General features: G+C 43.6%; 1 protein-coding gene across 3 annotated transcripts in view; it reads left to right on the forward strand.

Moving 5' to 3' along the window:
* TSPAN12 (tetraspanin 12) overlaps positions 1–20,721 on the forward strand; it is an 88,866-nt gene that overhangs the window by 19,517 nt on the left and 48,628 nt on the right. For all 3 annotated transcript variants that reach the window (XM_028746038.2, XM_028746035.2, XM_028746037.2), the window contains exons 3-4: positions 8,980–9,062; positions 13,216–13,351. In XM_028746038.2, coding sequence (XP_028601871.2) covers positions 8,980–9,062; positions 13,216–13,351 — 219 coding nt within the window. The remainder of the gene's footprint in view (positions 1–8,979; positions 9,063–13,215; positions 13,352–20,721) is intronic.

The following is a 20,721-nucleotide window of genomic DNA, read 5'->3' on the forward strand; positions in this document are numbered from 1 at the left end:
AGGGAATTGTCTCACGCCATTATTTCGTGAAATCCCATGTTTCTTCCTACCTGCCTGCTACGCCAGCTCTCTGCTAAATTTCTACCAAAATAAATATTGGGAAGAAACATCTCTATTCTGATAGTTATGCCTTCATAGTTCCAGGTGCCTTGTGTAATTAACACACTTGAAAGGGCCCGTCTTAAAAGTTAACTTCAGCATTGGCTGACCCGAAATCTGGTAAATTATATTAGATATCTGTCTACAGACTTGGTTGGACAAGAATTCCCAAGCAACCTTAGACTAGTAGAGCATTGTTTTGAAAGAAGGAGGAGAGTTTTCTCGTCGTGAAAGGGATATGGGTTTCCACATGTGCTATGGGAAAGCTGTGCACATCAGTACAGATGTTTAGCTTAGTAACCTTTTAGTCTTAAGGTCAGTAGACCAACTGCCATCAATTGAAGAGCCAGGATTGAAAATGCTGAATTATGTTTCTCGTTCAGTTTCTTTTCTAAACTGCCTGTATCTGCTAATGCTCATGCCTCTCTGTATTTTCTAGAAAAAATGCTCTGAACTGGTATATTCTGCAAACTCATGAATATATCCACATAGGTAAAGGTAAAGGTACCCCTGCCCGTACGGGCCAGTCTTGCCAGACTCTAGGGTTGTGCGCCCATCTCACTCTATAGGCCGGGGGCCAGCGCTGTCCGGAGACACTTCCGGGTCACGTGGCCAGCGTGACATCGCTGCTCTGGCGAGCCAGAGCCGCACTCGGAAACGCCGTTTACCTTCCCGCCAGTAAGCGGTCCCTATTTATCTACTTGCACTTAGGGGTGCTTTTGAACTCCTAGGTTGGCAGGCGCTGGGACCGAACGACGGGAGTGCACCCCGCTGCGGGGATTCGAACCGCCGACCTTTCGATCGGCAAGTCCTAGGCGCTGAGGCTTTTACCCACAGCGCCACCCGCGTCCCCCATATATCCACATACCCTGCCACTAATATTGCAAGCCTGTTCAAGTTTATTGATAGCCCACAGGCCTTCAAATTTCAAAAAGAAATACTTGAATCCAGATGACGAGGGGAAAAGAAACTAAACTAAAAAAAAAAAAGCAACTTAAAGTAGAGTGGAAAATATTTATTGGATATATGGAAAATAATTTTACACAGCTCAAAACGCTGGCAGCGTTCAATAAATTCAACAGAGTAAATAATATTTGTTTGATGTAAAAGTGGAAAACTGATTTGAATGGTTATAGTAAAATATGCAGGAAACTGTAATATGAACCATGGAAGGAGAAGAAGGGAGGTCATTGGATGTTTCAAAGTTTGTAAAATGTTTAATTTGATATGTAGAAAAATGAAAACTCAGTAACTAAGAAAAAAACAAGAAGGTCCATTGACTATATTTTTATTGTTTAAAAAAATCAACAAAGATTAGGACAAATGTGATGAAGAGCAGTACAGAAATGTGGTAACAGATTAGTTAATTAAAATCAATGCCCCCAAACAATTCTGTAACAGCAACACACCTAGAAAGTGTGCTTTCCATCACAGTTATGCCTATGGCAGTCCTTACCTTAGAGCAAAAACAGATGAACAGTTAAGCAGCTCTGTGGTAATGTCAGAGAGAAATGACATTTTAGTCATAGCGAAGGGATCAAACTCCTGCAGGTGAGCTAGTTCCCTTCATCTTATGAAAGTGTGCAGCTCCTACTTTTTTCATGCTGCTGCTTTAACCTCACTTTTCAAAAGCGGCGGAATAGTAAGATAATGCAGTCCCAACATGAAAAGCAATATGACTGGGGAAATTCCTGCTGCTCAATATGCTCACAAATTGTATTGTGCAGAGAAGCATGCCACGAAAAATATTTTGCTAGAGCTTACCAAAATGCTGTTGGTTGGAGAAAAAGGGAAGAATGTTATCTCCTTTCTCTCTCTCTTTATATATATATATAAATATGTTTTGTTGAAAGAAAGGAAGCAGAAAGAAAGGATGGAAGGAAAAGGGGTGGGTCGGAGAGAGATTACTAGACTGGCGCCATTGCTAAGAAGAAGAAAAAGGAACTTTAGAAAGGAGAATTTTAGAAAAGAGAAGAAGGGGATTCATGGAGCAAAGAAGACAGGTATACAATACAATTGTCATACACTTTTGAGCCCACAAAGAAGAAATAAAAAAAGGTAAAGGTACCCCTGCCCATACGGGCCAGTTGTGTCCGACTCTAGGGTTGCGCGCCCATCTCGCTTAAGAGGCCGGGAGCCAGCGCTGTCCGGAGACACTTCCGGGTCACGTGGCCAGCGTGACGAAGCTGCTCTGGCGAGCCAGCACCAGCGCAGCACACGGAAACGCCGTTTACCTTCCCGCTATAAAGCGGTACCTATTTATCTACTTGCACTTAAGAGTGCTTTCAAACTGCTAGGTGGGCAGGAGCTGGGACCGAACGACGGGAGCTCACCCCACCGCGGGGATTCGAACCGCCGACCATACGATCGGCAAGTCCTAGGTGCTGAGGTTTTACCCACAGCGCCACCCGCGTCCCTACAAAGAAGAAATACATCACTGGAAAAAGAGGATGGAAGAGAAAACCAATCTGCATAAAGCATGCCTATGCTAATTTATATGGATAGATGCAAATTTTAGAAATAATTACCAAAATTTGAATACAATATATATCAATATAACATACCCACCAACATTTCTCTGATGAAAATAGGGACATCCTATTCCGTAATAATAATAATAATAATAATAATAATAATAATAATACCCCACCCATCTGTCTTGGTTACCCCAGCCACTCTTGGCAGCTTCCAACATATATAATAAATGCAATAAAACATTAAACGTTAAAAAAACCTTCCATCTACAGAGCTGCCTTCAAATGGCTCAGAGTCAGATACCCATTCAATATTTACCTGATGAAAATAGGGACGTCCTACCATACCCTCCAACATTTCTCCAATGAAAATAGAGACGTACCAAGGAAAAGCGGGGCATTCCGGGATCAAATCAGAAACCGGGATGGCTTTTGTAATTTGGGAACTGTCCCTGGAAAATAGGGACACTTGGAGGGTCTGATATAATGGGTAAAACTGTGACAAGGTGAGCTATGGTTCTGCCAGGCATGCCAACTCTGGGGGCCGAGGGGTCTTCAGCCCCCTCAATATTTGCTTGAAGGGGGCCCAGCCCTCCTTCCCGCCATGTTGAGAGGGGCCCAGTGCAATGTTGCAGAAGGCTACACCGACTTGCATGATGTTGGGAGATGTGTGTGATGTCACATGATCTGTGCTGCCCCCCCCCCCCATCTTGGGGGTAACCCAGAGTCTCTGGTGCCTACTCAGCCTGTTTTGGGGTCACGAAGTGTCGGACACGACTAAATGACTAAACAACAACAACAGCAACAACTGTTGATGGGCAGCTTCAAGAGCCCTGCTCTGCCTTCTTATGGTTCCTTATCTTTAAACTGGACTTGGTCTGGACATCCCTTCCCACAGAGGACGCCTTCAGACAAGCAAGTATTAAATCAGTCAAAATTAATACCAAATTAATAAGCAAAGTACAAAAATATATATAGTACAGAATCACAGCCTCCGTAGAACCAATTATTAAGGGAAGAATGTAAAATATGCATTTTTAAATTTTTAATCCTCATCGCTATATATTTTTTAAAAAACACCCCACTTTAAGGCACCTAACAAATAATACAAAAGCCAAATAAAATAAATCATAAAACAAAACCTTTTAAAAGAGCAACAGAAATCTGTGCTGAAAGAATCACCACTAGGATGTATCCAGAATGAGTTTCTTCTAAGCTGTATAAAATTCTCCACAGAAATATTTCTGCTGAATTGAGAACGTTCCTCTCTTAATTTATCAGCTTCGGAATAAGCGAATTAGATACTGTAAGGCCATTTAGGAGGCTGTTATGATTGAGAGTATTTTAACCTTTGTATGTTTCCAAGTAAAATTTTAACGTTTGCGTGTATGGTTGTAACATTTTCTTGGTCTTTTTGTTTTATCTTTTTGCAAACCACTTCAAGGTTGTTTTTTGTTTACAATGTGTATACATTTTCTGAAATCAAAAAAATTAAAAAAGGCCTTTTCAAGTATTTGACATGTGGGCATGTGCAAAGAGGCTGGGATCAGAAGTTCCTCACCATCAGAGGTGCCAACTTGAATAAAACATTGTGGGGACCCAAGTAAGCCTTACCCCCATAATTGATCACAAGATGTGGCGCATGCACATCATTTGGATGGCCCCTCAAATGTTTTATTGGGGGGCCTTTGGCCCCTAGGAGTTGGCTCCTATGCCTGCCATCGTTCTCCATGAATTGGAGGCCAAACGCAGGGGTCATACCTAGCGGTTGGCTAGATCTTCTTCTGCCCCACAAGCAGAAGTATGTGTGGCCCAAAAGCTAACTCGTTGTGTACAGTCATGCCTTGGGTTGAATGTGCTTCGGGATGAGCGCGTTCGAGTTGCACTCCTTGGCAACCCAGAAGTAACGGAGTGCGCTACTTCTGGGTTTCACCACTTGCACATGCGCAGAGGCTAAAAATGATGTCACGAGCATGCGCAGGAGCGCCGAAACGTGACACACGCAGACACAGATGTGCGGACACGGGTGACGTTTGCTTCTAGATGCGAACGGGGCTCCAGAACGGATCCTGTTCACATCTAGAAGTACCACTGTATATCGAACGCCTCCCTCAGGAGACAAAACAAGGTTTCACTGGCACTGTGAGAGGGTGAAGAGAGGCTACGCCAGGTGTCAGCAAACTTTTTCAGCAGGGGGCCGATCCACTGTCCCTCAGACCTCGTGGGGAGCCGGACTATATTTTTTGGGGGGGAAACAACGAATTCCAATGCCCTACAAATAACTGAGAGATGCATTTTAAATAAAAGCACACATTCTACTCATGTAAAAACACCAGGCAGGCCCCACAAATAACCCAGAGATGCATTTTAAATAAAAGGACACATTCTATTCATGTAAAAACACGCTGATTCACGGACCGTCTGTGGGCCGGATTTAGAAGGCGATTGGGCCGGATTTGGCCCCCGGGCCTTAGTTTGCCAACCCTGGGGCTACGCCTTCATGCCCATTTGCATTGTCATTCCAGGGCCTTGTGCCCATTTTGGTGCCAAGGAAGGAAGAAAAGGCTGGAAGCAAAAAGTGGACGAGGAGTCTTGATGTGGGAAGAACGCCTTGCATCCGTCCCGGCGTGTGCTTGCCAGTTTCGTAGCTGGAGCTCCACTGCACGCCAAGGGAGCATGGTTCTGGTTGCAGCTGTTCCTTTGCTTCTCTGACATTCCTGCCTCAAATATATACAGGGTTCTTCCGCATAGCTGCTTGTGGTGTAGCCTGCTGCCGAATGTAATTAATAGTTGCTCGTCCAGCAACTCAATGTCACCCCTTTGTTTTCCTTTGCTTTTGGAGGGAACGGAGAGTGAAAAATAAAGTGGCGCTGCTTGAGGTTTCTTAATCAATTGCGTCGTGGACGCAATTAGAAGTTACAGCTGGAAACATTTTGTGCTGTTGTCATAGTTTGATGCTGTTAACTGCTCAGCGAGAGAGGCCAGATAAACCGATAGGTCTGTGCTTAACTTTCCTTAAAGCAAAGTTGGGGGTGCGGTTAAGGGGGCTAAAGAGATATCGATGAAACTTGCGGATTTTATTTCCATAGAGGCGAAATAAAATTGATAAAAGGCGATTCTGGTTTTGAATAGGTAGATCACGTCAAGCACCCAGGCTTCTCCAAAGAGATCTCCAAATCCCCCAAATAGCTTGCACCCCCCATCCCTTTCACTTTTGGTCATCTTTTGGTTTCCACCAGATCCTGAGTCCAGGTGCTGTGCTTTCTGAAGAGAGCTGGGTCACTGGCGGGTTCGTATGGTGAATAATGGCCGTTTACATGGTGTGGACTTCTCGACCTCACAGCCTCAGAATAGTAGTGTAGATGGCCCCCCAAAAATCTAGTAATAAGAATTAGGCTATTTTCCAGCCACTGTTACATGCACAATGTGCAAGCCAACTGCCATGAGCCTATGTAGATATATCATGTTGCAATCCCATAGCTGTTCAGGAAAATCATGGAGCTATGCCAGACTCCCTCTCTAGGCCCCTCCCGATAACTAATGCTTACAGAATTAATGAGTGATCAGGATCTGATTTAAGGCCTAATTAAGAGCATGAATATTATGGTTAGAGCTGGAGAGAGGACAGGGAAATGTCTGATCCTGCACGTTTCTTTGGATTCTTAAATGTGGGTGCAGGACCCACAGTCTTAAGATCTGCATATATTATATACGCTTCTTTGGGTGGCGGAGAAGGGTTGCGTAGAAGCATTGAAAACAAATAGCAATAGTGGTGGAGGTGTGAGGGAATTAAGAAATGTTGGACAGTAATACAAGAAGAATTAAAGAAGATGTTGAAAATATCAATAATAAAAACCCCCAGAGATACATCTCCTTGGATTGATAGGGGAAGAGATACCACGGAGGGGAAAAAGAATCTTCTTATATGCAATTACAGCAGCTAGAGTAGTGATTGCTGCTAAGTGGAAGTCACAGACTCTACGCTTAAGGGAAGAATGGATTTGTAAACTAAATGAATACTTAACTCCAGCAAAACTAACAGCTATTATAAGAAACCAATCGAATCAAAAATTAAAAAAGGAGTGGGAATGTTTTGATGAATATATGGTAAAATATTGCTCAAAAAAAGATATGCTAATATGCCTAGATTAAACTGTAAAGTATCTGAGGGAAGGTAAATCAGTAAGGGAAGATAATAAGAATATATAGAAGATTTGAGAAGATTGTAAAATGCAAATATAAATGTAATCTCAGAATGTAGAGGAAATCGTGTGGGGGCGGAGGGAAGCGGGGGGAGGGACAAAAGAATATTAGGTTTGATTGATGGATATATGGGGGATGGGGAGGCTGTGGTGATGGCTTTGGTTTATTTATATTGTGATGTAATATGGAAAAAACCAATAAAATTTTGTATTGGGGAAAAATAAAGAAAACTAATAGCAATAGCAACCTTCAGTTGCTTCCATTCTTTATCTAAGATCAGTCTACCCTTTTGATGCTATATCAGTGTTCCAGTTCTGAAGGAGGTTAATTTTGTAAACTGCCCTGTGATCATCGGGTGAAGGGCTGTATATAAATTTAATGACCAATAATAATAGCAGATGATGAGGTAATCACTTTCCTCCAAACCTCCCTAAATGGAGATTATGAAAGCTCAATTTGATCCTCTTCCAGAATGGGTGTGTTCATATGGTCCTTTTTTTGTGGCTCAAAATTTAAAATGTCATGGCCTCATCCTTAGTTACTACTTCAGCAGTATTAGAAACTGAAGATATGAAAGCTAGGAGCTAAATGGCACCTTAAACTGAGCTTACGGGCACAAAAACGGAATGTGTAGGTGCGCCTTTTTGTAACAAGAATACGAAGCTGAAAATGAATGAACTCCAGCTAAAATATTATGTGCATTTTTCACATGGTCTAGTCCTTCCCCTGCCCACCCCCCTAATATTCTTCAGAGGGTCTCTTCTCCAGTCTTCGGAGAGTAGCTGGAAGTGGGGAGGCAGAAAAAGATCCTCCTTTCCTTCCACTCTGCAGTTTTAATCTGAAATTTCAGGCATGGCACTGTCAGGAGTTTGGCCTACACTCGAGTAGGATTCTGGCAGAGACACATGCCTGACTGGCATGTTCTCTCCCTCCTGGTCGATCGTTCGGGAGCTTCATAAGCTTTCTTCAGCCCAAACATCACAGCGACCGATGCCAACAGACACTGGCACACTTAGGGATCCGCAGAGTTTGCGCAACTTGCATGAAAGACCTCAGCACTTTGGCTAATCTACTTTATTTACATATAAACACACGGAGCACTGCAACATGGCTCCCTCTCTCTCTAGCATCAGACAGCAAAGAACAAAGGATAATAGTCCCACTTCACGGAACACAGTAACACAAACATCCTGTCTCCGTCACTTCCCACTCTGTGGAGTCAAAACATACCACGTCATGTGAAAGACAACAATTCCATGACTGCAATCATGGAGCAGAAATTCTAACAGGTACTGCGCCCAGAGCTCAGAAACTGCTTGAGCCAGTGAAATTCCCTGGCGCAAAACGCGCCTAGAACAATGGGAGTTTCGAACACTGTATTTCAGTATTGTGCATGTGCATGTTTATATATTTTCTTTCTATCAAGGTGAGTACTTTAAGTCCTTTTAGCCACAAGATTGCTATGCTCAGCAAGGGGTGGGATTTGGTGACGTCCACGGCCCCTTCAAATTCTGAACTTCTATGATTTTTTAAATCACGTATAGCTTAAAATATGAAATCTTAAGTTAGTTTCGCTTTTCCTGATTGCCCACGTTTGATAACCAAACTGTGAGTGTTCAGAAGTTGGCAAAACCTTTTCAACAGCTGGAATCGATCCTATTACACCCCATCATCTTAACCTAGTTCAGGCCTCTGATGAGCTGCATATTATTCATTCAGCTTCAATCACACAAGTGGCTTTCCCCATACATGCCAGCTTGAGTGAGGATTTCTCCCCTCCCCTGAGTAATCCGATAATTATACACATAGTGGTCTCTCAAAGCCAGTAGTCTGAAGGAAAACGGATCATGGTACCTTGTGGATTTCACTTATGAAATCTCTGCTGGAGTTATTAATCTTACAACAAGCAGAAAATAAAACCTCAAAGCTTACCGGGTCCCCAAGGTGCACAGTTTTGGGGAGAGCAGCCAGTTCGGAAACGGCTCCGTTGAGAAACTCGCTCTTCCAAAGTATTAGTAAATTGGAAAGGAGCAGATTGCCATGTTTAGAGAAGTAATACTTTAGCAACGCATCTGCTCACAGCACTAAGTGGGGGGGGGGGGGAATGATCTGTGCAACGGCGCACACTGCCTGTAATGCTGTTTTAATAATGTGAGTCTGCTCTAAATTGCGTTTGCTAAATAAAATCCCTGTTTTATTTCAGTTGATGTCCATCACTGTGTTAGCCGTTTCGGCCTGGATGAGGGACTACTTGAACAATGTTCTCACTTTAACTGCAGAAACAAGGTAGGCTTCTCATGGTTGTCCACATGTAACTAGACTGACAAGGAGGGAAATGCGAATACTTAGGCAGGGGCGGGGTGAAGGGTGAGGTCCCACAAAGCTTCTGAAAAGGGCTTTGGTATTTTGCATAATTTATCTGAGATGCTGTTTAAAAACCCCCACTGCTAGAATAATCCTGGTTAAGGTCTCATTTGCACCATACATTTAATGCACCATTGCAGTCAAACCTTGGTTTCCAAAGGGCTCCATTTTGGAACGTTTCAGCTCCCAATTGCCGAAAACCCGGAAGTAAATGTTCCGGTTTCCGACATTTTTCGGAAGCCGAACATCTGACGCGGCTTCTGCTTGAGTGCAGGAAGCTCTTGCAACCAATCAGAAGCCACACCTTGGTTGTTGAATGTTTTGGAAGCCAAACGGGCTTCTGGAATGGATTACGTTCGGCAACTGAGGTTTGACTGTGTAACACCTTAACAATCACGACTTCCCCTCCATAGAATCCTGAGAACTGTAGTTTGTTGAGGGTGCTAAGAGTTGCTAGGAGAAACCTATTCCCCTCCCAGAGCTAAAATTCCTAGAATTCCCTGGGAAGAGGCTTGTTGTTGTTTAGTTGTTTAGTTGTGTCCGACTCTTCGTGACCCCATGGACCAGAGCACGCCAGGCACTCCTGTCTTCCACTGCCTCCCGCAGTTTGGTCAGGCTCATGTTTGTAGCTTCGAGAACACTGTCCAACCATCTCGTCCTCTGTCGTCCCCTTCTCCTTGTGCCCTCAATCTTTCCCAACATCAGGGTCTTTTCCAGGGAGTCTTCTCTTCTCATGAGGTGGCCAAAGTATTGGAGCCTCAGCTTCATGATCTGTCCTTCCAGTGAGCACTCAGGGCTAATTTCTTTGATTCCTAATGGGAAATGTCGTTCTTTGAAGGGAATAGGAATCTCCTGACCACTCCCACTCCTAACAGATTATTGCTCCCAGGATTCTTTGGGGGAAGCTATGACTGTCAAAGTGGTTCGGTGTTCAATGTGAGAGAATATTGTCAGGTTTGAGCCACAGTGGGCAGTAGTTGGAGGGGGAGCCAGGAGTTGTGCTATGGAGTCAGAGCCCAGGGACCAAGCCAGGAATCGAGAGTCAAAAGGACACACCGGAGTCAGGATGACTCAGTGTAAACGGGAAGCTTTTCATAGCTCTTCCTGCCTCAGCGGGTTCAGTGGCCGTTCTGTGCTGCTGTGGAAGATTTCCTTCAGTCCTGGTGGCTGCCTGGTTCTGGTTCCCATAATTCTCGATACATGTTCACACGAGCAAAGGGCACAAACAGCTACAAGGTTCCACAAATTTTTCTTGGGACTGCATAGCCAAGCTTTCAGTAGCTAGGAAGGCATGTTTTTTCTTGCCCCCAGCTCCACAGAATCAAAGTGTACTTGCTGCCCTGCAAACAAGGTGTTACAGGGCAGGAGGGGTTGATGGTGCCTGGGGATTTGGGTGACGCCCCCTCTCCTCCAACCCACAACGTTATATATGGCTGCATCTCAGCACAAGACAAACCTGGGTGTCTCCCTGCATTGTTGGCAACTTTTAACAATGGTACAGTGGTACCTCGGGTTAAGAACTTAATTCGTTCTGGAGGTCCGTTCTTAACCTGAAACTGTTCTTAACCTGAAGCACCACTTTAGCTAATGGGGCCACACGCTGCCGCCGCGCTGCCAGAGCACGATTTCTGTTCTCACCTTGAAGCAAAGTTCTTAACCCAAGGTAATATTTCTGGGTTAGCGGAGTCTGTTACCTGAAGCGTATGTAACCTGAAGCGTATGTAACCCGAGGTACCACTGTATTGCTCCCGTTGCAAACACTGATCGCCAGGATTTAAGTTTCTGGTCTTTGGTAGCAACTGCGCTAATGGATGCCCCACTGAGATGGGTCTGAGGGGGTTATTTGTGACAGCCTGCCTGGTTTTTGCAAGCTTCGTGTGCATCACCTCCCTCCCCCCTTCAGCATGGCAACAGGATCACATTCAGCGACTGTGTGAGGATTTCCCACAATTCCCTGTTCTGCTTCCAGTAATTCTTGGCGTGGTGGATGCAAGAATCCTGGGAAGGGATGGGGATTCCTCTTTAAACAGGAGTCCATGCTCCCACACCCTTCTCACTTTTCACTCTGTCAGAATAGTACAAAGGTTAGAGAGGGTTAGGGGTTCGTTCAGCTGGAGTAGTCGTTTTGTGGCTTTTTCGGCCATTTTCTCACTGTAAGTTTCCTTTCTGTTCCGGTCGAGTTTGTGGGGTGTGGTGGCATCCTCCCCACTTGCTCGCCCCTCTTGGTCTCTTTCTCTGAAGAGTCTAGCCCAGTATTTCCCAAGCTTGGATCTCTAGCTGTTTTCGGACTACAGTTCCCATCACCCCTGACCACTGGTCCTACTAGGCAGGGATGGTGGGAATTGTAGTCCCAAAACAGCTGGAAGCCTAAGTTTGGGAAACACTGGTCTAGCCCCTGGGTGAGGAGTCTCTTGCCCTCCAGTTGTTGCTGGACTCCAACTCCCATCAGCCTCAGCCAGCCTGGCCAAAGAATGTGGATGATGGGGATTGTAGTCCAGCAACATCCTCCAGAACCCCAAAGTCGAAAAATGTAACATCCCTATTCTTGCACCAACAATCATTGCTTGAGCCTCTCCATCCAACCCTATTCCAAATTGCTGAAAGCTCCTCTTCACTTGTTTGCATTTTATTTATTTGTATTCTCTTTCAACGGAAGACTCATAGCCTAGCAAAAAAGGAATCAGTGTAAAAATTACAACGCAAATGCCTTACTTGCACATCCCAATAGAAAGTAATTGATATAAGGAAAGCAATACAGATTCCATATTCAAAACTAAACAATACTTTTGATGCTATTTCCACATTTTAAGTAGCATAATGAGAGCAGGATTCAATTTCGCCCTCTTCTTTCCCCTCTGTGCCCCCCAAATTGGCTTTGGGACAGCAAATGAGGGGAGAAGAGGGGGGATTGTTCCATCTGGCAGGCTGAACAGATTGCACTGATGGAATGATTGACGTAGGACCACGTTGAATTCCTCACTTGTGTATCTCTAAGCAATGCGCATAAATGGGCAAAGCATTTTAAACCACAAAAATGAACCATATACAAAACACCAAAATGCATCGAGATAGGACACCAAATGCAACAGTATATATCATGGAAATATATTCAGGTATCACAAAAAGAAACGCGCATCATCATAATAATAATAATAATACAGTTCTAATTTCAAGAGTTCTCAAATAAATGCCTTTGTGCAGCTTGAAGGCGGCAGTCCTCTGGCTGTAAACTCACAGTCTATATATTCAGAGATATACTGCCCCCAGCATGGAGGTTCTACTTCTCTATCACTGTTAGTTGTTGAGGGATTGATCTTCCCAAAAAAGGAAAACCTCTCTTTCTTCCCCAGAAGGGAGAAGCCATTGAGGGATTGCAGTTTCAGAAGCAAAAGGTACAGAGCTTTTTTTTTTTTTTTAAGCACCCTCAAATCTTCCCTGAAGGACAAAATAGGGACAATAATTTATACAGGTTCCAGAAAACTGAGGTTGTCCCTTGAGCACTGATTCCATGGCTGTTTTATTACTCTGCCTCTCATGAGATCTCAATAGGGCAGCCTCAGTTCGTTCGTTCATTCATTGTCCGTGCGTTAAGGAATATGTACTTTAAAGTACACAGGAAAATGAGTTATTTCAAAACTAAGAAACTGAATAATTCATAGTTTCTAAAAGCTGTTAGGCCATTTCCATCTAAATTCAAAGGGCACAACTGCCTCTTAATAGGACACTCCTGGTAGTAGTAGTAGATGTAATGATGATGATGATGATGATGATGATAATGATAATAATAATAATAATAATAATAATAATAATAATAATAATAATTTTATTTATACCCCGCCCTCCCCAGCCAAGACTGGGCTCAGGGCGGCTAACACCAAATATCTAATACATTAAAAACACAAAATCAAACCATTAGTTTAAAATACAATTCGAATCACATTAAAAATCAAAATAAAATTAAGTGGGTAAGACTAACGGTTTCTGCATTCCTTGATCAGAAGACTACCATTTTCTAAAACGAGCCACGGTTCAGTTCTGTTAGCATGATCCTGTTGTTGTTTTCATTTGCTTTCAGGGTAGAGGAAGCTGTTCTTTCCACTTACTTTCCAGTTGTCCACCCAGTCATGATTGCCGTCTGCTGTTTCCTTATCATTGTTGGAATGTTGGGCTATTGCGGAACAGTGAAAAGGAACCTTCTGCTGCTCGTGTGGGTAAGAGTCTTCTGTTTTCCCGTGCCATTTCGGCATTGATGCAAGGAGAACGTATCTCAATATCCCATTGCCACTCTTTCTTCTTTGGCGATCACTTGTAGCCAAGTAAGTTTGTCTTCCATGAACACGGTCTTAACAGTGAGTCCGTAAGTGACTATGGAGGCCAATTCTGGATCCACATGTCCTTCCACAGTGGGGGCATAGGTTTCCAGGCGGGAGTTGATCACAGTGAGGGTTTGTCAAGGATGCCTTCCTCTTAGCACGTTTCTCCCTTTCAGCCTGAGTTTGAGCGTCTTCAAAGCCCATGACACCTTTGGTAAAGGCTGTTCTCCAATTGGAGCGCTTGCAGGCCAGTGTTTCCCAGTTGTCTGTGTTCATACTACATTTTTTAGACAATCCCACAGTGATTGGGATTGAAGATTGGAGTGATCATTCTGTGATATTATGGCAGTGGGCAAAGCTGTATTGTAACTTTTGAATAAATGTGGTGTTTTTTTTAATGGCTTTGGAAAAAAAGAGAGAAGAGGGTTGCTGAAGGTATTTTGGTCACCCATAGTCTCAGAAGCTGGTAGAAATGGAGAACTTCATTCTCTGCTTTGGGACCAAGTCTTGTTCAACTTTCCAGTCTGCTTTGGAGCATTCTGTGTTTAGATACCGTTCTGCATGAGACAAAGCTTGTGGAAAGAAATGAAGTCTTTGCCAGTAGAATATAGATTAAGAGCCTGAGGAATGCCTAGCTATGCTTGAATGGTAGAATTTTGGCTCTTATTTACAAAGCTCTGAAACTGGTTCAATCTTAACTTCATGAGGGGACTGAACCAGCATTATTAGAAAACAGTGCTGCAGTTTCAACACAATTCTGTACTGGTCTGCTCCAAAGTAAGTCTTGTTGAATTTGGTGGGGCTTACTTCTGAGTAAGGCATAAATTGCACCATAATTCCCCATTTACCTGGAAGTAAGCTCCATTGAGTTCAGTGGCACTTACTCCCAGGTAAATGTGTACAGTGGTACCTCGGGTTAAGTACTTAATTCGTTCCGGAGGTCCGTGCTTAAGGTGAAACTGTTCTTAACCTGAAGCACCATTTTAGCTAATGGGGCCTCCTGCTGCTGCCGCGTTGCCAGAGCACGATTTCTGTTCTCATCCTGAAGCAAAGTTCTTAACCCAAGGTAATATTTCTGGGTTAGCAGAGTCTGTAACCTGAAGCGTATGTAACCCGAGGTACCACTGTATAGAGTTGCAGCCTTAGTGCAGTCCACAATCTGGACATTAGAGTTGAGATAAGGCTGTGTACCAGGCAACATTCCACTGTAAGTTGTCCTTAACAGACAGATGCCTGGGAATGGGAAAGAATCTGAATTATTTGGTTCTTGCCACCCCAGACTTCTAAAACAAGCTCTTAAATCACTTGAGTGTCTTAAAACGTTTAACCCATTATCGTTTTGTTCTTTTTAAATCTCAGATGAATGTTCTGTTTAATCACCATTTTTTTAAAAAAACATGCAGTGTGTTCAAATAACAAAATGATTTAAAACTGGGTCCTAATCCTTTCTTTCTTTGTTTATTTAAAATGCCAGTGGAGAAGCAGAATCAGTTACTGCTCTTTAACACAATCTGGAAGTAAACACATGTACTATGTGTAGAGCAATCAAACTCCATTAAATCAAGCCTAGACAGTTCTAGAGCTCTTAACCTACAATATTTCACTCTGGGGAGCCTGAGAACCAGCTCTTTCTGGTCCAACTGATAAGCAAAAAATAAATGATCTTTTCCTAAGTACACCGCAGTTCTTGACTAATTGCTAAATAAGGCGTTTACCATGGCATTGCAGAGATGTGCAGGTGCGACTCAATAGTTGATTCATCACCCTAATAAGAAGCAACAACAACACCCCACAACAGCTCGACAGAAAAAGCTTTCGTAAAACCAGATGAAATGCAGGATAAAGAAACATGGTGTAAAATATTAAGTCTTTTCAGTCTTTCCCTTTGTTTTTCATTCTGAGACTTCTCGAGGATTGAAATAATCAAGCACACATTAATTTGAATGCATCCCGAAGCTAAATTACACACACACACACACACACACACACACACACACACACATACACATATTTAAACCCAGAGAAGTGTTTTTAAAGTATGGTGTACTAGAGGGATGGTCCTACTATTTTATATTATTTATTTTCTTTTATATGTTTACTGCCCTGTAAGATAAAGGTAAAGGAGCCCTGGACGGTTAAGTCCAATGAAAGGGGACTATGGGATTGCGGCGCTCATCTTGCTTTCAGGGCGAGGGAGCCGGCGTTTGTCCACAGACACCTTTCCGGGTCATGTGGCCCACATGATTAAACCATTTCTGGTGCAATGGGACACTGTGACGAGTGTCAGAGTGCACAGAAACGCCGTTTACCTTCCTGCCGCAGCGGTACCTATTTATCTACTTGCACTGGCATGCTTTTGAACTGCCAGGTTGGCAGGAGCTGGGACAGAGCAATGGGAGCTCACCTCACTGTACGGATTTGAACTGCCGACTTTCCGACTGGCGAGCCCAAGAGGCTCAGTGGTTTAGACCACAGCGCCCTATACCTGTACTTTATAAGGCACGAAACCACCAGGGTTGGAGTAGGTGGAGCTGAAGGGGCAATTAATGACAGGGCACTGTCTTGAGATTGAAACAGAAACCCTAACCTCTTGCCTCAAGGAGTTCCACACTTGGGATGGCAATGCAGAAAAAGCATTCCCACATGTTGCCAACCACCCAATGGCCCATGCAAGCAATAATAATAATAATAATAAATTTTATTTATATCCTGCCCTCCCCAGCCGAAGCCGGGCTCAGGGCAAGGCACGACTATCAGTCTTAAAGAACAGGGTGGTTTGCATAAGTTGCACTGTTCAGAAAGGAGCCAGCTGGACCCAGAATGGATGGAGCTACCTACTTGGGGAAGAGGACAGGATTAGCCTTCCTCCCAGTCACGTCTCCAAGTGCATCTCTTCACTTTTGGGTCTAGGATTATAGCTCGTACATCCTTTGAACACAGCAGATCACAGACTCTGTTCCATCCGTCTCTAGTTTCTCATTAAAAAGGGATTGGATTTTGTGTGATGGGAAAGATCTCTCTTTCTCTGCCTGAGATCTTGGAGAGCAGCAGCCAATTCAGGGCTAGGTTCCTGTACCCTGGTTAGGGCCGTCTTTAGCATATGCGGCTCCGGGGTTCAAAAATTCGCACAGCACCCCAATTTTTTTGGGGGGGGGGAGCAGGTCAAAGTTCTTGAGTTTTTTTAAGAGGGGCAGCTCAGAGTTTTTGAGCTTTTAAGGAGGGGGACAGCAAAAACCGCTAACATGAAAAAGTAAAAAACGGCTGCGATGCCTCCGTCTTTCCATTTTTGCAATCATGCTAAAATGAAAGACACCACTAGGGGCCGTCGCCAGATACGTTGATTGTGCAGCTATTCCGCAATAGAGAACAGAAATGACCCATCAAACGCAATCACCCATAGGTCGTGGTTAACAGCTTAGGCGGCTTCAGAGGCGGGTGCCCCACAGAATTTGGCGCCTGGGTGCAACGCACCCTTAGCATCCCCAGGTAAAGACGGCCCTGTCACAAGGGCAGGGGCTACATGGGGAAGGAGGAATAATTGAAAATAATCTTCCCATTTCCTCCATTGGTGTTTGGCATGAGGGCAACACTATTCATTGCAAGTCTTCTGGACCCATTCCAATGTCTGCTCACACACTTCCCAACCCTGACAACCATTGTCTAATTGTCTAAACTGAGAGTGAATCCACACCAGAGCATTCTTCTCCTCCTCCTCCTTCTTCTTCCTCCTCCTCCTCCTCCTCCTCCTCCTCCTTTATTCGAAGATCACAGTGCGGTTTACAATATAAAAATGCATACCAGAGTAGCACTAACCTCCCCAGCTTAAAAGGTCATAGATTATTTCACGAGCCAAAGGCCTGGAGAGGAATGTTTTTGCCTGGCACCTAGAAATATGTAATGAAGGTAGATTGGAACTTGCCCATTATGTTTGCTCGCTATATGTGTTTCTTGAAGACAAATTACATCTAAATTTTGTTTGAAAATTATATGTTCAATTTTAGTTATTAAAAAGAAAAAGAAAATTATATGTTCAATTTTATTTGTCAGGGAGTCTTGGAAACAAATGAGCGTGGTTAATTAGAAAGATTTATTGCAAAAAAACCCCAACAGAGTTCATGGAGCAGTGAATGCTGCTGTCAGTCCATCAGTGAAGATGTTCCTACTGAGGAGGCTTCTTCTCGCAAAACCAAAAGGAGCCCAGCCTCCTCTTGTGACGTGATCTGTCCTGAAGGCCTCCTATTCGACGAGAGCGGGGGCTAAGGGGGGGTCAGCCCCTCCCCTCCCTCATTCCCAGACACGGAGCTTCCATGTCCGTTCCTTCTCTCCGAGCTGCTGCTGTAATTTGAACTCCACTGGTCGGCTGGCAAATGGTTGTCTGTCTGCCATCAGGGCTGTTTTCAGTCGTCATACCTGAGGGTTGGGGACAGAACTCCTGATTGTACTCATCTAGTCCTGCGTTTAACCCCCTCACTTCTTGACTGCCTTCTCCCTCTGCCTGCAATTCTTTCAATTCCTTCAGTTATAGCGTCCTTCAATTTCTTAGAGTTAAAAGTTACCAAACATTCTCCAGGCTGTTTCTTAGCCTTAGCTGATTTAGACCGGACCCTGTAGCAACTGTCAATAGATCCTTCAACATACTCCAATTCCTCTCCCAACCAATCCACAATTGTCTTGGCTATGTATGTTTTAAGAACTTGGCCCCCTCCGCCTCTGGAAGGCCTCTTCTTCGCAGAACATTAGATTTTTGTCTCATCTCTAAGACCGCGAGACAATCCTCAAATTGACCCTGTCTGCCAGCTAAACCTCTCATATTCCCCCCCCCCTTATTATCTCTTGTTCCCCTCGAATTTCTTCGTTCTCTTTTTCAATTTTTTCCAAGTTTTTCACAGAAATGTACAAAGCTTTTAATTTGCCAGACGTTTCTGTGACCATTTTTGTGTTCTTCCCCAATTCCGCTACAATTTTTTCTTTCTGCTTTTGCATTTGTGTCAGCATCTCATTTTTAAAATCTGACAGAATATACTCTATATTTGACTTTCTTCAGATTGTTTTACTGATGTTTTAATATTCTGTAAACCGCTTTGAGGTTTTTCTTAAAAATATAAAGCGATAAAGAAATTAAATGCATACATGCATGCATACATACCTGGGATGCTAGGATAGGAAGCACCCACATGATCTAGCCGGTGATGAATCAGGGAAGCATCATTAGAGCAGCAGGCACAGTGCAAAGGTTACTTGAATTGGTCCTTAGATGCCTTGGTGGAGTTCAGAACCAAGCTTATTCACTGAAATCACTATCCAAAAACCCTCCCATGCTAATACATTGGGAAGTGAGGGATATAGGGAAAAATAAGAGGGGCATGATTGTTGCATTGGAAGTTAGCATGGACACCACAGGGACTTGAACCCCGTCCTGGGAACCAGGAGCGCCGACCACCAGTGTCTTTTGCTTTTTTTTTGAGCAGTGCAACAAGGTAAAAAGCAAAACCTGAGAGAACATTCTGTGAATGTTCTCTCAGGAAAAAAAAAAACCCATAAGATGTTCAGAAGAACTCTTTGGGGAGACCTGTGAAAAAGAAAAGAAAAGAAAATGAGAAAAAGGAGAGAGCAATACAAAAAATATTGTCTTGGAAAAAGACCACTGAGTGGTGGAATGTGAACTTACCTAAAGCAGCACAGTCCAAATTCAGGTGATTCTTCCCTCAGGTACAGTGAACTGTGGGAAGCCTGTAGGAAAGAAGAGCTAGAAGAAAAGAAGTGTTCTCCTACCTTTAGGTGAGCCTCATTGTGGCGACACAGAATAGGACCTCTAGTTTGTCCCCAGCCACCTTCCACCACTTCTACAGAAAACAGGTTTTTTAAAAAAACAAAAGTTTTTCTTACCACCATGACTTCTAGAACTCTGCTGGAAGTGCTGGCTTCATTTGAGGGTTGAGAGCTCTTTGGAGAGACCTGTGAAGAGACCAGCAGAAAAGAAAATGGGGAAAAGGAGAGACCAATACAAAAAATATTGTCTTAAAAAAAAGACCACTGAGTGGTGGAATGTGAACTTACCTAAAGCAGCACAGTCCAGATCCAGGTGATTTCCCCTCAGGTACAGTGAACTGTGGGAAGCCTGTAGGAAAGAAGAGCTGGAAGAAAAGAAGAAGTGTTCTCCTACCTTTAGGTGAGCCTCATTGTGGCGACACAAAATAGGACCTCTTCTGACAACTCCGTCACCGAAACCTGAAAGAGTCTTAGCACAAAGAGTTGCAGATGGAACACAACATAATTTTTCTTCCCAGCCAAGCAAGGGATACTCACTTAGATGTCCTTCAGGCATAATGTATACAAGTATATTGCTGCTGTCATTGTGATGTAGCGTTTAGGGTTTACTTGTGAGGTACCTGAGCCTGACATCGCCTCTGAAAATACAAGAGTACTTGATAGTAACTTCCTTTCACTGTGATAGTCACTTCAAAGTGAGAAGTTTCTATATTTTTGTTTATATAAAGTCAACGCTTTGTGTTGTCTGAGCTACGTGCTAAGTAGCTGTTCCAAGAAGATGCTTAGCAAAAATAAAATAAAATCCCAAAACCTTGTTTATTACCACCAGAGAGCCGTGTTATGCATCAGGGATCATTTTGCCTGGCCTGTTCCATAGTTAGTTAATCTTTTGAGCTCCATTTCCCATATATTTTGGTAATCTTGCAGGTTCTGCTGGAAAGGCTTAGTGGAGTTGATGTTCTAGTCTGCTTCCTCATTTGATCCTCAAAACAGCCCTGTGAGGTAGGTTAGGCTGAGAAATAGAGAGTTTCATGGCTTAGTGAGGATTTGAACTCAAGTCTCCCAGTTCCTAATCCACCACTCTAGCCGCTCCACTCTCTCAGGAACTTCCCTCAGATCCCATGAGATCCTGGACTTGCCATGTCCTTGAACAGTCACTCCAATCACCATCAGCAGGTTCATCCTCAAAATGCTTTATTTGCCTTTCCAGCAAGTTTTTAACTTACCTGTCTTTCTCTCCTTCCAAGGCAACCTGAGCCAACATGAAATTAGAAGGAGCAGTTTTGTCCTCTCCCTGTCTTCTTTGCTCCCCCCCTTCACATGCACATTTCTCGCTTCAGCAACAAAAAACCCCAACTTTCTCTTCATGAAATGACTTCTCTAGTTGCCTTTTAAAAGAAATGCCTTCTATTTTTCCTGCTCATTTTCTCTCTGCTTTAAGCAACCTTCATATCCATGTGCTCCTTTTCATTTGAAGACTAATTAGTTTGAAAGGTAAA

The sequence above is a fragment of the Podarcis muralis genome, chromosome 10 (assembly GCF_964188315.1).
Source record: "Podarcis muralis chromosome 10, rPodMur119.hap1.1, whole genome shotgun sequence".
In the NCBI taxonomy this organism is placed as follows: domain Eukaryota; kingdom Metazoa; phylum Chordata; class Lepidosauria; order Squamata; family Lacertidae; genus Podarcis; species Podarcis muralis.